This window comes from Erpetoichthys calabaricus, chromosome 7, assembly GCF_900747795.2.
Source record: "Erpetoichthys calabaricus chromosome 7, fErpCal1.3, whole genome shotgun sequence".
Lineage (NCBI taxonomy): Eukaryota > Metazoa > Chordata > Cladistia > Polypteriformes > Polypteridae > Erpetoichthys > Erpetoichthys calabaricus.
In genome coordinates this window covers 79,880,762-79,894,276 of record NC_041400.2, presented here as the reverse complement: position 1 = coordinate 79,894,276, position 13,515 = coordinate 79,880,762, and the positions used below count along the sequence as shown (strand labels likewise).

Sequence of the window (13,515 nt, the reverse complement as noted above, 5' to 3'; positions counted from 1 at the left end):
GACATATTTGAACATGAGTGTTCTCATAGAACAAAAATCTTATAATATCTAATACTATAGAACAAACTGTAGCTTATCTTAATCAAGAAACAAATCTTTTTAAATGTCTTTAAAATATTACAATAGCACAGTTCATATAGACTAATGGTTCTAATGTATAACTGAACATTCTATTTAGCTATGTGCATTATCACTGAGCATTGACCTTAATATATTGATATAATAACAAATCTTCATAAAATGAATCACTGACAGAGAGAAATCAATACATATATTCAGTTCTAATACATTTTGTAATTACTGAAGTGATAATAATAATCATTTGTTATACATCAAAATATGTAAACCCTCTATACTGTTTTTATATGAAGACTAGAGAAATAAATCAGTCTAGTTTAAAAATAGGAACATTTTAACCTTTATATTTTCATTTAAACATTTTTATAATACAAGATGTTATACCCTTACACTTGCACTAATCAGCATGCAAGGAAAATAATTCCAATCACTGCTGTTCATTAATCTATGATTGATAAACATTCACCACCTTTTGGTCAGATTATTTAATTTCTCTGCCCAAACTTGCTATTAAGCTATGTCTTGCAGCTTTGTATAGGAAAAATAATTTGTGTTTTATCCATTAGCCACAGGTTTTGATGAATCTGTAGAAAAAACAACATCTATATCTTGAAGTTATATTTAAAACTTTATGCTAAATAACACTTTCTTGAAATTCAGATATTTAAATTCTTAACTCTTTAACTGACTGTGCGGCTGGCTGTCTTTTTGCCTTGCAAGGGCATAGGTCAGTTATTTATCACTTGCATCCGCTTGTAGGCTTCAAAAAACATTCCAGGCCTCACTACCTAAGCACAGTCTGCATTACAAATATTCTTATGATCACTTTTCTCTTTGCAGATATTCACTTGTATTACTAGTACAATTAAATTTGAATATGATCCCCTATTACTGTAACAATTATGTTATTCTGTTATTATATGGGACGTCTCCCATCTTTTAGAGTTTCTCTTTACATTATTGATTAGTCAGCTGACACACACAGACTTACTAATGACATAAACACACATTTGCTACCCCAGACTCTGAATAAGAATAATTTATTCTTCTTTTATTTCCTTTGCCAGATTCTAAATCCCACTTCATGCCCAAGCAAAATTACTTGGCTAAACAGAAGTTCTTCAAACAACATTCAGCACACTGGGGAAAGCAACTGTTCACAAACAATCAGCCTTCACTCATTTCAGTCATTTCAACATACAGTATTTGGCAATTGCTTCATTCTTTCAAATATCTTCACATATTCAAATACTCACGTTCTCTTTTACAATTGCATTTCATTCATAGAATAAAGTTTTCTTTCAATTGTATTTCATTCACAGAGATCTCTATCACATGTGCTATAAACTCACTCAAGGTTGTTCTTCTTTTGTTTTATCTATAAGGTTTCACCATGCAACACACTTAAATGCGTCTTTTCCTTCATGCTTATTAAAACAACTTCTCAGGCCGCAAGCTGGTATCACTTTCATTAAATTAGGAATTCATCTTACCTTAGTTTTATACGCGCTAGTTTCCAGATCATGAAAAAGTCCGTGGCGAAACCGAGCTCAGTGGCAACAAGGAAACACTAATTTCTGTGGCGATCTCCGGTTCCAGTGACAATCAAGGACAATCCACTCATCGGTACATCACGCAGCACAATTCCACAACAAGAAAGCATTCCCATCAAAAGTTATGCGGTCACAAAGAACATTCTGACTTAACAAGGAAAACATATGTGCTTGAACCTTTATTTCGTATCAATGTGCTGACCATTGCGCCACCATGCTCTTCCTTTATAGTACCTAACATACACAACCTCCATTCATGCACAATCAGGCACATGCTGCTTATCGCAAGAACTTGTCTCCCTTCTCATTTAGTATTATTAAAAGAGCATTTTTCCTTTAAACTTGATCAGGGTTTAAAAGGAAAAATGTTTTGCACGTTTACAAGCCTTAAACAAAAGTGGAGACATTCCATTTGCGTTAAACCAATTACACAAATCGATAATTATCTTTCTTTGTTATGTGAGAAACTGTCTCATTTTTAAATTTACACTTATCCAATTAATCCTTTCTTAAACAGTATGGCCAGTACTCGCCGGAAGGTAAAAAGGCATGTTTCTCGTTGCAAGTTTTAAAACCAAATGTATTTATTCCTTTTCCAATTTTTAGTTAGAGCTCTTTGCATTACAATTTCTTTTTAAACATTAGCTTATAACGTAGGTTCGTCATTTAAGCTATATTTAAAAGGCAATTTCAATAATTTCTGTGTGTTTAAACACACGGCATGATTCTTTTTAGCAGTACCATCATAGGTGGGGGTTGCCAAAACCTTTAACCTTTAACTTTTAAGGCAGAGTGATTACAACAGCTGCCCAGCTCACTGACTGCGTTTTAACACGTGGACGAACCGTGTGCATTGGATTTCTATTATGCCATTAAAGATTTCTACAATTTATTTTAGCGAGCGCGATCGAGCTGTTATGGATTTTATCAGCATTTTTACCGTTCATCAGTAAGTAACCGACTTTCAGATCCTCTGGATGCGGGATTGATTCATTAAACAAGGTAAGTGCCGGCATGCCTATTTGCATCAAATCTTAACGCGTAGCTTTTTATTGTTATTACAAAATATTGTTTCTAATGGTGAAACGATGCAACTTATTTAAATAAGTGTTCCCCAACACAGCATTTACTTTTCAGACAGGTTCTGGACTTCGTATGGCAGTTAAATAATCTGTTTTGTCCACACGGGTGCCGTTTCATTTTATTCAGGACAACCAGTCTCGTGCTATAAGTTTAAAACTGTTGTTTCTATTTATTTTTTCCAGTTTAATCCCACATTTATACCCATGCTTTGGACTTAAAATTCAAACCTGCATGGTATAGTTAACAGACGCTACCCCAAGTCATTGGCAGCTGTCTTTTCTTTTACTTGCCCAGGGCCCGCTATAAGACCACCTCTTGTCTTTTGCCAGGATTAATTACGATTATTATTAATTCGTAATATCCCCATTCCAATTAGGTCGGGAGTTCATGTCGGAGCGCGCAACCAATCCCCAAATATATTCAATATTTTGACTGAACCCTTCATTGCCGTCATTATCAGAAGCATATTATATATATATATATATATATATATATATATATATATATACTGTATATATATATATATATATATATATATACTGTATATATATATATATATATATATATATATATATATATATATATATATACTGTATATATATATATATATTTTATAAATAATATACGGTTATTAATTTAGCCACTATCCTGCTCGCAGCACCATTTTGTTTCCTTAAGAGGGATTAGCTCTCAGGAAATGTGTTCTTTTGAATTGCGGCGTTTTAATTAACTTGAATTTAAATAATTATAAATAAAAAAGGTATTATCCCCACCCATCATGCAATATGACGGTTACAAGATTACATGAGAAGTACAAAGGATAATCTAGCTCTTTACTGACGGGTTCACGCGGTATTACAGACGGGAAGCTTATGACAGACTCTGTCCAGCAATATGGGGGTCTTGACCAACGCAGTCTGCCATCTTTCGTCGCCACACTGAAAAGATTTTCACCGGACAGAAGACATAATCTTCCGCCCGGCAGCTTCAAAGTGTTGGCCGTAGGTCCATCCTTATATTCGAGTTGCTCCATGTGCAGGCTCTTTCCCTGGATCCAACAAGGACAGGAAAGGACTCAAACCCCACCTTCAAAAATACAGGAATAGCACAATGCCTACATACAGTTCTCATTCTCCCAACAAGGAAAGAGGATAGTGTGCTGACAGAAGACAGAAATATACTAGTCTGTCCTTTAGGCTGACTATTCAATTCTCCAGTTGTCTTTTGCTCTCTAGTCCTGTGCTTGGCTTGGCAATTCTAAATGCTGATGCTAAGCCCCTGTGTACCATACTTGGTCTGCTTGTATGAATGAGTCCATAACAGTGGGCACAGAGAACAGTGACATTAAACTTAATAACAAAACATATTATAACAGGAGCTCTGCCCCCCTGTTCTGATGTACAATTTAAAAAGATTGTTATTTTCATGGGAACTGTTACATATGCATCACAGAACTAACCATTTTACATTTCAGTGAGTAATTAACCATAGTTAAAAATAGTAAAATGTAATAAATTGAAAGAAAATTGTTTCTGTTGCATTATAGGTATTTGTTGCATTATACGTTTTCGTTCTGTTTCTCTTTGATATTAACACGCAAATACTTTTTAAAATTTCACTTTTACTTTAAAACTTCAGTAAAAACAATACTTAGAATTAACTTTTCTTCAATTGAATTTTGATTCCATGTTTGGACTTGCATCGTGAAAACGCAATGTATAAATGCCCGTGAGTGAATAGCCAATGTAGCCAGTGGCATTGTTCTCAACAATCAACGAATTTCTGGCCACTGTGGATTGCAAGTCATTATAATAAATAAATCTGGCCGACAGGGATATTGCCATTGTATCATTACATAACTGTTGCAGTGCTCTTGGACTACCTTGATATGATTAGAGTAATATTGCTGCTTTATCTACTTTGAATTTGTCATAACTATTGATATTTGAATTTAATAAAGAAGAGACAATTAGCTTCAACTTTTAGATTCGCATTAGTAATGTAATGTTGCGATAGACGTTGAGATGACAGAAGTGGGTTTAATACATTGGAACGTATCACTAATTTTGACCCGAAATATTGTATGGGTTTTATTTGTTTATCCAATCTCATAGGTTTCATATTATACTATGTAATGGGCGGCCAGGATGCTTACCCGGGCCGAGATGACAGAGGACAGCTCTCCTGGTTTGCTACACTGCCATGGAGCAGGGAAGCTCAACCTTGGTGTGGCTCATGGACACCACCAGGGGGCATGTGGAGAATGGCTGAGCCCTCCTGTGCAGGGCTGCCGTCTCACCCGGAAGTGCAGCTGGAAGCTGATCATGGAACAGCTTGAGCACTTCTGGGTCCTCTATAAAAGGAGACAGCTGCCACAAATCAGTGCGCAGGAGTCGGGTGGCAGTGGACAGAGCTTGGAGGAGTGGAGTCAGCTAGGCAAGAGGAAGAAGGGACTGAGTACACTGGTGATTGGTGCACTGTGTATACTGTTGCAGAATGGAAAATAAAGGAGTGTTATGTGACAAAGTCGTGGTGTCTGTCTGTGGACGGGCTTCTGTTACATTGGCATCCCAGATGGGACTCTTGGCCGTCTGTTGGCAGGAGCCCTTTAAATAATTTTGTAGCCAGCCTAGCATAGCAGCGCCAGACACACACGCACACTCACTGCAGTGCGGCAGTACATGCTACAGCCAGCCCGAGAACTGTACAGGCTCACTGAAGTCCTCTCCCATCTACTATGGGCAAGAGGAAAGCCAGGCAACTTGGGAAAGCAGTGAGGAGCCAATGTACGGCCAAGAGTCCCATCTGGGATGCCAATTTAACAGAAGCCCAGACCACAGACAGACAGGTCTTGTGGATAGTGCTTGAAGTGGGCTGGTACTAGTGGTGCTCGATGCTTCGTGGAGCTCCCCCCTCCCTTCGAAAATATATAGTACTTTGCATGTACTCTGACCTCCAAGGGGCCCCAGACCTATCATGTAAAAGTAATAATTAAATGAAGGAGGATAAAACGCTAACTAAGCAAAATACTGCCCATAATTTGGTTCCCTTTCAAGCACTGCTTGTGGGCAAGTAGGAATGTAATTATATTGTCTACACGAGATAATAAATCTGAAACTGATTGCACTGTACAAGTATATCAAAATCTTGCCTTACATTTTTTAAACCCAGGGCCAGATGTACCATTGTCCTTCAGTGTGCAAATTGTACATTGTAAGCTTACAATACCAATTTACACTTGATGTTATGCAGTTTTTGCGACATGCTATTTACATGCATAATAAGAAAATGCAAAATATGCACTATAAACAAGCCATGATGAAACAATAAAGTATGTTTTTTTTTAATTGCTATAACATGTGCTGAGTTACTTTTTTGTTCAGAAAATGCCAGAAAGAGAACAACTGGGGGCCATCTTTGAGTGAGTGAAAGTAAATATAGTAACTTCTAGCTTCCTGTTTGTAGACATCAATTCAAATCCATTTTATGTGGCAGATCTAATTTTAAGAGTTAGGTGCCAATAAGACATTATGATTTGAAGCAATTTTAAATTAATAACCTTTGAATCCTTGTAACATTACTGATTACCAGTACATGTGCTGAGTTGCATCAATCTGTGAGACAACAAAACTAACCCTGCAGATAAAATGCTTGTACACCCTTCATCCCCTCAAACTGCATAGTGTAGATGCCTTCTGCAGTACGTGGTAGAATAGCTAATTATCCATAAGCCTTTCTCCATGTGTGAACAAGCCCTTGTGGCAATGGTACAGAACATCATTAGTATTTTAAAATAAGTATGCCACTAAGTAAACTTTTAAGACATTGAACAGCCCTACTACAGACACCATGTGTTTAATTTAGAGAGTTAATGTATAAGGTGTAATTTTTAAATTGACTGAAGATATTTATGCTTCTTCTCAAGGAACGATGTTACAAACCTATCAGCAATGTTGATCAGCTGGCCATTCACTTTTCTCTGGATGGTAACATGTTGCACAAAGACTCTGATGAGGCCAGACGTCAGAAGGCAAGAACGAGTATTGCTGAAGGTTAGTAAATAGGGGAATTGTTACTTTGTTACTAAAATTTTAAAAACCGTGGTCTTCGTTTTTTGTGTTTCAAGATCTAGGAACAGTTGGATTGCTACAGTACTTAAGTCTAGAAAAAATATTTTTAACAATGTTAAAAAGAATGACTGAAGACATTGTTTCAAAGTACACATACTAATATAATGTACAGTGACATAAGTATCTTTACAATACATGTTAGCACCAAATATTTTCTAAGAAATGTTTTTTGTGATTTACTTTTTAAAAATCATTGCTCATTTAGAATGTGTAATTTATGTGGTTTAACACTAGAATTACCAAAGTCTACGAAAAAACTTGTAGTTCCGGCCCACCTTAAATCCGTTCACACCTCTCCACCAGCGTCTTTTCTCATTTAAATGTGCTGATAAAGACAAGCTGCCAGCAGCCGGCTATTCCAACCCTCCACCGACTTAGAACGTGCACGAACTTCTCCCAGCTCATGCCTTGATTGATTATCTGTGAGTGAAGTGGAGTTTTAGAGAGGAAATAATAGATCGTTATTTGGAACACACACGCATGTCATGTTGTGTTCCATTTCTACAGTAATCTGTGTAAAACACATTGTTAAAACAGAAACTTTTTCATATTTTAGTAATAAATGTTACAAAACGTAGGCATAAACTATAGAAATGTGTAAAGCCTAAGTTCCAAAGATCAAATAAACACTTTCACAAAAGGTTCAAGAATGATACAACAGTTTCCGTGGCGTAGCTGCGCTAAGATTTGGTTCTCAGAGTGCAGCAGCCTTGCTGTGCTTCACAGACCTGAGTTTGATTCCCTGCTGGGGATAAAGTGTTACTTTTTTTTTCTTTTTAACCTCAACAAACGGACATAAAATTTATAAATTGGTATGCACTGTCAGTTAATGCGAATCGTTATATTTTCATGTGGGATGCTCCTTCTAAAATATTTTTTTTAACAATGAGACTGCAATTAACATGAACAACTGTCCTTATAACTGTTATTTTTAAGATCCAAAAACACACAGACAGGCGGCGCAGTGGGTAGCGCTGCTGCCTCGCAGTTGGGAGACCTGGGTTCGCTTCCCGGGTCCTCCCTGCGTGGAGTTTGCATGTTATCCCTGTGTCTGCGTCGGTTTCCTCCCGGGCACTCCGGTTTCTTCCCACAGTCCAAAGACATGCAGGTTAGGTGGATTGGCGATTCTAAATTGGCCCTAGTGTGTGCTTGTGTGTGGGTGTGTTTATGTGTGTCCTTCGGTGCGTTGGCACCCTGCTCGGGATTGGTTCCTGCCTTGTGCCCTGTGTTGGCTGGGATTGGCTCCAGCAGACCCCCGTGACCCTGTGTTCGGATTCAGCGGGTTGGATAATGGATGGATGGATAACACACAGACAGACAGAGCACTGCGTAATAGAGAGACAGACAGGCAGAGAAATCACTAGATATATAAATAAACAGGGAAGGCACATGTACTGAAAGAAAAAAAAGATCAACATGTGCGTTGTTCCTGCTGCACTGAATAAGCTCACATGCTCTAAGCACCCCCCCCACCACCCCCCCAATCCGACTCTCTAAGTAACAGCGCAAGTACAGGCGCAAACTAAGTATTAACACAAACTAAAGACTTAAACTAAATATTAACACTAGAATTTCCAGAGCCTACGAAAAACTCGTAGATCCGGCCCACCTTAAATTGCTTCTTAAAACCATTTACACCTCTCCGCAGCGTCTTTTGTCCATCTAAATGTACTGATAAAGACATGCTGTAAGCAGCCGGCTATTCCATCCCCGCACTGACTTAGAACGTACACGAACTTCTCCCAGCTCATGCCTTGATTGATTATCTGGGAGTGAAGTGGAGTTTTAGAGTAGAAATAATAAATCGTTATTCGGAACACACGCATTTCATGTGTGTTGCATTTCTACAGTAATCTGTGTAAACACATTTTAAAACAGAAACGTTTTTTTTATATGCTAGTAACAAATGACAAAATGTAGGCATAAACTATATAATTGTATGAAGCCTGAAGTCCAAATATCAAAGAAACACTTTCACAAAAGGTACAAAAAAAAAGCCGCCGCCAAAAAAGCTTCCTTAGTGTGCGACATTGACACTGGGCAATCAGAGGTCACGAGTTCGAGCCTGTATGATTCCCTTTTGAGAAGTGAAGTGTTCTTATTTTACTATTTTAGAATAAAAAGATACATTTAATTTCAGATCTGTAACAGCCGGTGTAATTTATGCTATTTGCAAAGGTTAGCTTTGTTTTTTTTTTTTAATTCACTTTTCATTCTCTGTCGCGTTCAGGATCCTTCCCTACCCCCCTCCCTCCCTCTGACACTGCTGTTTTCACATAAAAGACGCGCTATAGCTCTGCAGTTTATCACGATACATAGGACCACATGTTTTTTTTCCCACAATCATGCCAGTCTCCACATGTTGCTGTGTGCTGTTTCTTTTGTACTCCAGGACATGCAGAGGAAAGCATAGTAAAGAGTAGTAACTTCAGCGCTATATGCAATCATCAGACACTCCCCATCTGACACTGCTATTTTCACATAAAGATGCGCTATAGCTCTGCAGTGTACTTGTGACTGCGTTGTCGTACCAATGCTTGCAAACTGAAGTGTCTGCATGCACTTTTCGTGGCATTACACGTGTATATTTTGAGCATGCCCATGTAGCTCAAACACAAGAACATATGTCGATGTAAAAGTATAACAAAACAAGTGCACTTTTATTCAAGACTATAACCAAAGAAAAAAGAAAGCAAGTTACAGTAGGCGGTTGATATGACAGCTTACGTGGTGCAATGCTAAGAACTGCTGATTTCCATTCCGTGCTATATAACTGTTAACATTTGAATCTGATGATTGCATATAGCGCTGTCTTATTCAGTGTGCGCAAGAACATGCAGGTGGCCAATTGCTGTGTGGTACAACGCACATTTTAAAAAAAGAAAGAGACAAATATATGTCACGTTTTGAAGAAATCACTTTATGACGCGAAAAGTACCAATCAGAAAACATCGTCAAAGTAATGCAGTATTATTTGAAAACGAACAGCGTCAGGTTGGGTGTGAAGTTATACTGGCGCTGTTTGAGTCAGATCAGAAACTGAATAAGCTGAACAAGCTCCTGTTCTGACTCTAAGTAAAAAGCATGAATTAATCAACAGAAATAACCGCGATTGACATTTTAAACTTAACGATTTACAGTGCATTACAATTTATAAATTTTATGTCCGTTTGAGGAAAAATAAAACACTTACTCCAAAGATGGCAATCGAACTCACGTCTCTGTAGCAGGGCAGGGCTGGTATGCACCAAGTCAGTAAACCTTAGCGTTAAGCCACAGAAAGTGTAGAGTAATCCCTGCACCTTTTGTGAAAGTGTTTATTTGATGTTTGGACTTCAGGCTTCACACATTCTATAGTTTATGCCTACATTTTGTAACATTTATTACAAAAATATGAAAAAGTTTCTGTTTTAGCAATGTGTTTATACAGATTACTGTAGAAACAGAACACGCATTAAATGCGTGTATTCCAAATAATGATCTATTATTTCCACTCTAAAACTCTAGCAGTTCAGTCACTCCCAGATAATCAAACAAGGCATGAGCTGGGAAAACTTAGTGAACGTTCTGTGGTGGTGGGGGATGGAATATCCGGCTGCTTGCTAGCTTGTCTTAATTGGCACATTTAGAAGAAAAAAGAGAGGTGAGAAAGGTTTTAAGGTGGGCCGGATCTACGAGTTTTTTCGTAGGCTCTGGTAATTCTAGTGTTAACAAAAAGAGCAGCTTACTACTGAAAACGGCAAATATAGGAGTGAGTGGGGATCGAAACGGGGACTCTTGATTACACTTGGTTTGCGTCTGTACTTGTGCTGTTACTTAGAGAGTCAGATTTGGGGCTTAGAGCGCGTGAGCTTATTCAGTGCAGCAGGAACAACGCACATGTTGATCTTTTTTTTCTTTCAGTACATGTGCCTTCCCTGTCTATTTATATATTTAGTGACTTCTCTGCCTGTCTGTCTCTCTATTACGCAGTGCTCTGTCTGTCTGTGTGTTATGGATCTTAAAAATAGCAGTTATAAGGGCAGTTGTTCATATTAATTGCCATCTCAATTGTTAAAAAAATATTTTAAAAGGAGCATCCCACATGAAAATATAACGATCTCATTAACTGACAGAGCTTACCAATTTATAAATTTTATATCCGTTTGAGGTTAAAAAGAAAAAAAAGTAACACTTTATCCCCAGCGGGGAATCAAACTCAGGTCTGTGAGTCACAGCCAGGCTGTTGCGCTCTGAGAATCAAATCTTAGCGTGCTACGCCATGGAAACTGTTGTATCATCCGTGAACCTTTTGTGAAAGTGTTTATTTGATGTTTGGACGTCAGGCTTCACACATTCTATAGTTTATGCCTACATTTTGTAACATTTATTACTAAAATATGAAAAAGTTTCTGTTTAAACAATGTGTTTACACAGATTACTGTAGAAATGGAACACGCATTAAATGCGTGTATTCCAAATAACAATCTATTATTTCCACTCTAAAACTCCATTTCACTCCCAGATAATCGATCAAGGCATGAGCTGGGAGAAGTTCGTGCACGTTCTAAGTTGGTGGGGGGATGGAATAGCCGGCTGCTAGCAGCTTGTCTTTATCAGCACATTTAGATGACAAAAGACGCTGGCGGAGAGGTGTGAACAGACTTAAGGTGGGCCGGATCTACGAGTTTTTTCGTAGGCTCTGGTAATTCTAGTGTTAAAGAAGTAATGACAATTTCTACTGAAAGAAATCTTTCCTACCAACACTGTATTTTTATACTTTTTGCATGGTAGTAGTACAGAAAACCCTGCCAGGAAGTTAAAAAAAAAAAAAAATTAGAAGTGGGCTTTAAAAAGATTGTTGGTTACAGTTTCCACACCCAAGTCTCCATCCCCAGCTGCTCATGAAATTGTAGATCTTTCTTTACTCCTTTTATTGCTTATCAACAGCATGTGATGGTGCGGGTCCAGTTTCATGTTCCTCTTCACAACACCGTTAGTAATGTAAACGGATGAGGTTGGCAAATGGGAAAAAAATCACACTTAGAGCAAAGGGATGGTGGAAAGTGCAACAGTGCTTTTATTAAAAACATATCAAACCAAAACAGTGCCCATAGTGCAGTTAATAAATAATCCCATTAAAACACCAGTGAAGTGAAGGTTGAGCTAACAGCTCCTTTGCACTTTTCATCTCTTTAAGCGAATCCATACCCGGATTGAGCTTTCCTGGGAATCAAGCACCGGGCTTCTTCTGAAACATTGTTTGTCTTGGTGGTTTGATTTTCAGGCCCATGGCATGCAGCCTTTCAAGAATAAATAATATCTGTTAGAGGGTATCTGGTTCAAATTTGAGCACTTAATAGTGTACACATCTGTCCTTCACATGCTATTGGTGCTTGGAGTCTTCTAAAGATACTTATTAAAGAATAATCATTAAAATGTCTCCCATCATGCCCCTTTTTTCCATGTAAATAATTTGCTTTGTTACCCCTCAAAGAAGCATAAAATACAATATATTTAATTTAATTTAAGGGACTGACACAAATAACATTTAAGTTCTCTTTTGCTGCAATTGTTTTGCTATCAAAAGCATTGTAGACATACATAAATTAGGGAAGATATTACTGGCAGATGAGCAAACCTTCATGTACTTTATTTTGCATGAATGAGAAACAAAAAGTCAGAGTTAAACAGTTTTAATGTTACTAACTGATGGGTAGGTCACCAGATTTGCACAATCCCCCAATAAATTAATTTATTTGTGAGGCATAGGAAATCAATTGATGCTTGATACCACATTTGTCTCTCATAAGAAGACCTTCATTCCCGCCATCACCACCACCTTAATTCTTTGTTTGAACATAAAATAAAGGGGTAAGTGGAGCAAATTGGAGGGAGAGATCATCAGACACTATTTCCTCTATATTATCATGTATAGGTGAAGAATAAGAAATCAGGTGATACATGCTTTATTGCACTCTTTTATTTTCCTTTATTCTCAGTTAAAAAAATGAAAGTTCAGGTTTGTTCTTTCTGTGTCCTGAGAGACAAAAATGGAATAAAGCATTTATCAACTGATTTCTTCTTCACCCATGCATCATTTTGCCCTTCAGCTCTCATCATACCCTTTATTTTTAGATCAAAGAAAAAAAATTAAAATACACCTTTTGCTATTCTTAAATTACAAGAGACAAGAATGAGATTCAGAGTGTATCATCTGATTTCTTATATTTAATCCATACATCAAAATTATGGGATAACCAAATTTGGTTACCTTTCAGTCAGTTATCCCAGCTTTTGTTTTCAGGTGGTAATGTGTAGTGGTCACAAAATAGGCACAGCAGTTGTTTTGTTAAACTTGGTTTCCTATTGCTCATTTACACAAGATACAAGAGGGGATTACACATCAAACCACATGTACCCTTTGTGTTTAGTACTTAACCGCACATGAACCACAAAGGACCATTTAAAGTATCATTTTTGCAGTAATATTTTTTTCAGATTTATTCACATTTAAAATGTTTTGGCAATAGAACTGTTGGAACATGAGCAGCTTTCTTAAATGTGATTAAGTCAGAATGTCTGTGTTGACATGAAACATACTTTATTTACATCCCCATGTGCCTTGCAACAGTTGCATTTGAAAAGCAATTCTTGGCATGATTTAGAGGGAAATAACTATTATGCTAAGA

The 13,515-nt window shown here is 37.4% G+C and overlaps 1 protein-coding gene across 1 annotated transcript in view; it reads left to right on the top strand.

The window, feature by feature from the left end:
* The window catches only part of dnai1.2 (dynein, axonemal, intermediate chain 1, paralog 2), a 365,397-nt gene that overhangs the window by 112,535 nt on the left and 239,347 nt on the right, over positions 1–13,515 (top strand). The window contains 1 exon segment of the mRNA XM_028804629.2: positions 6,640–6,766. Coding sequence (XP_028660462.2) covers positions 6,640–6,766 — 127 coding nt within the window.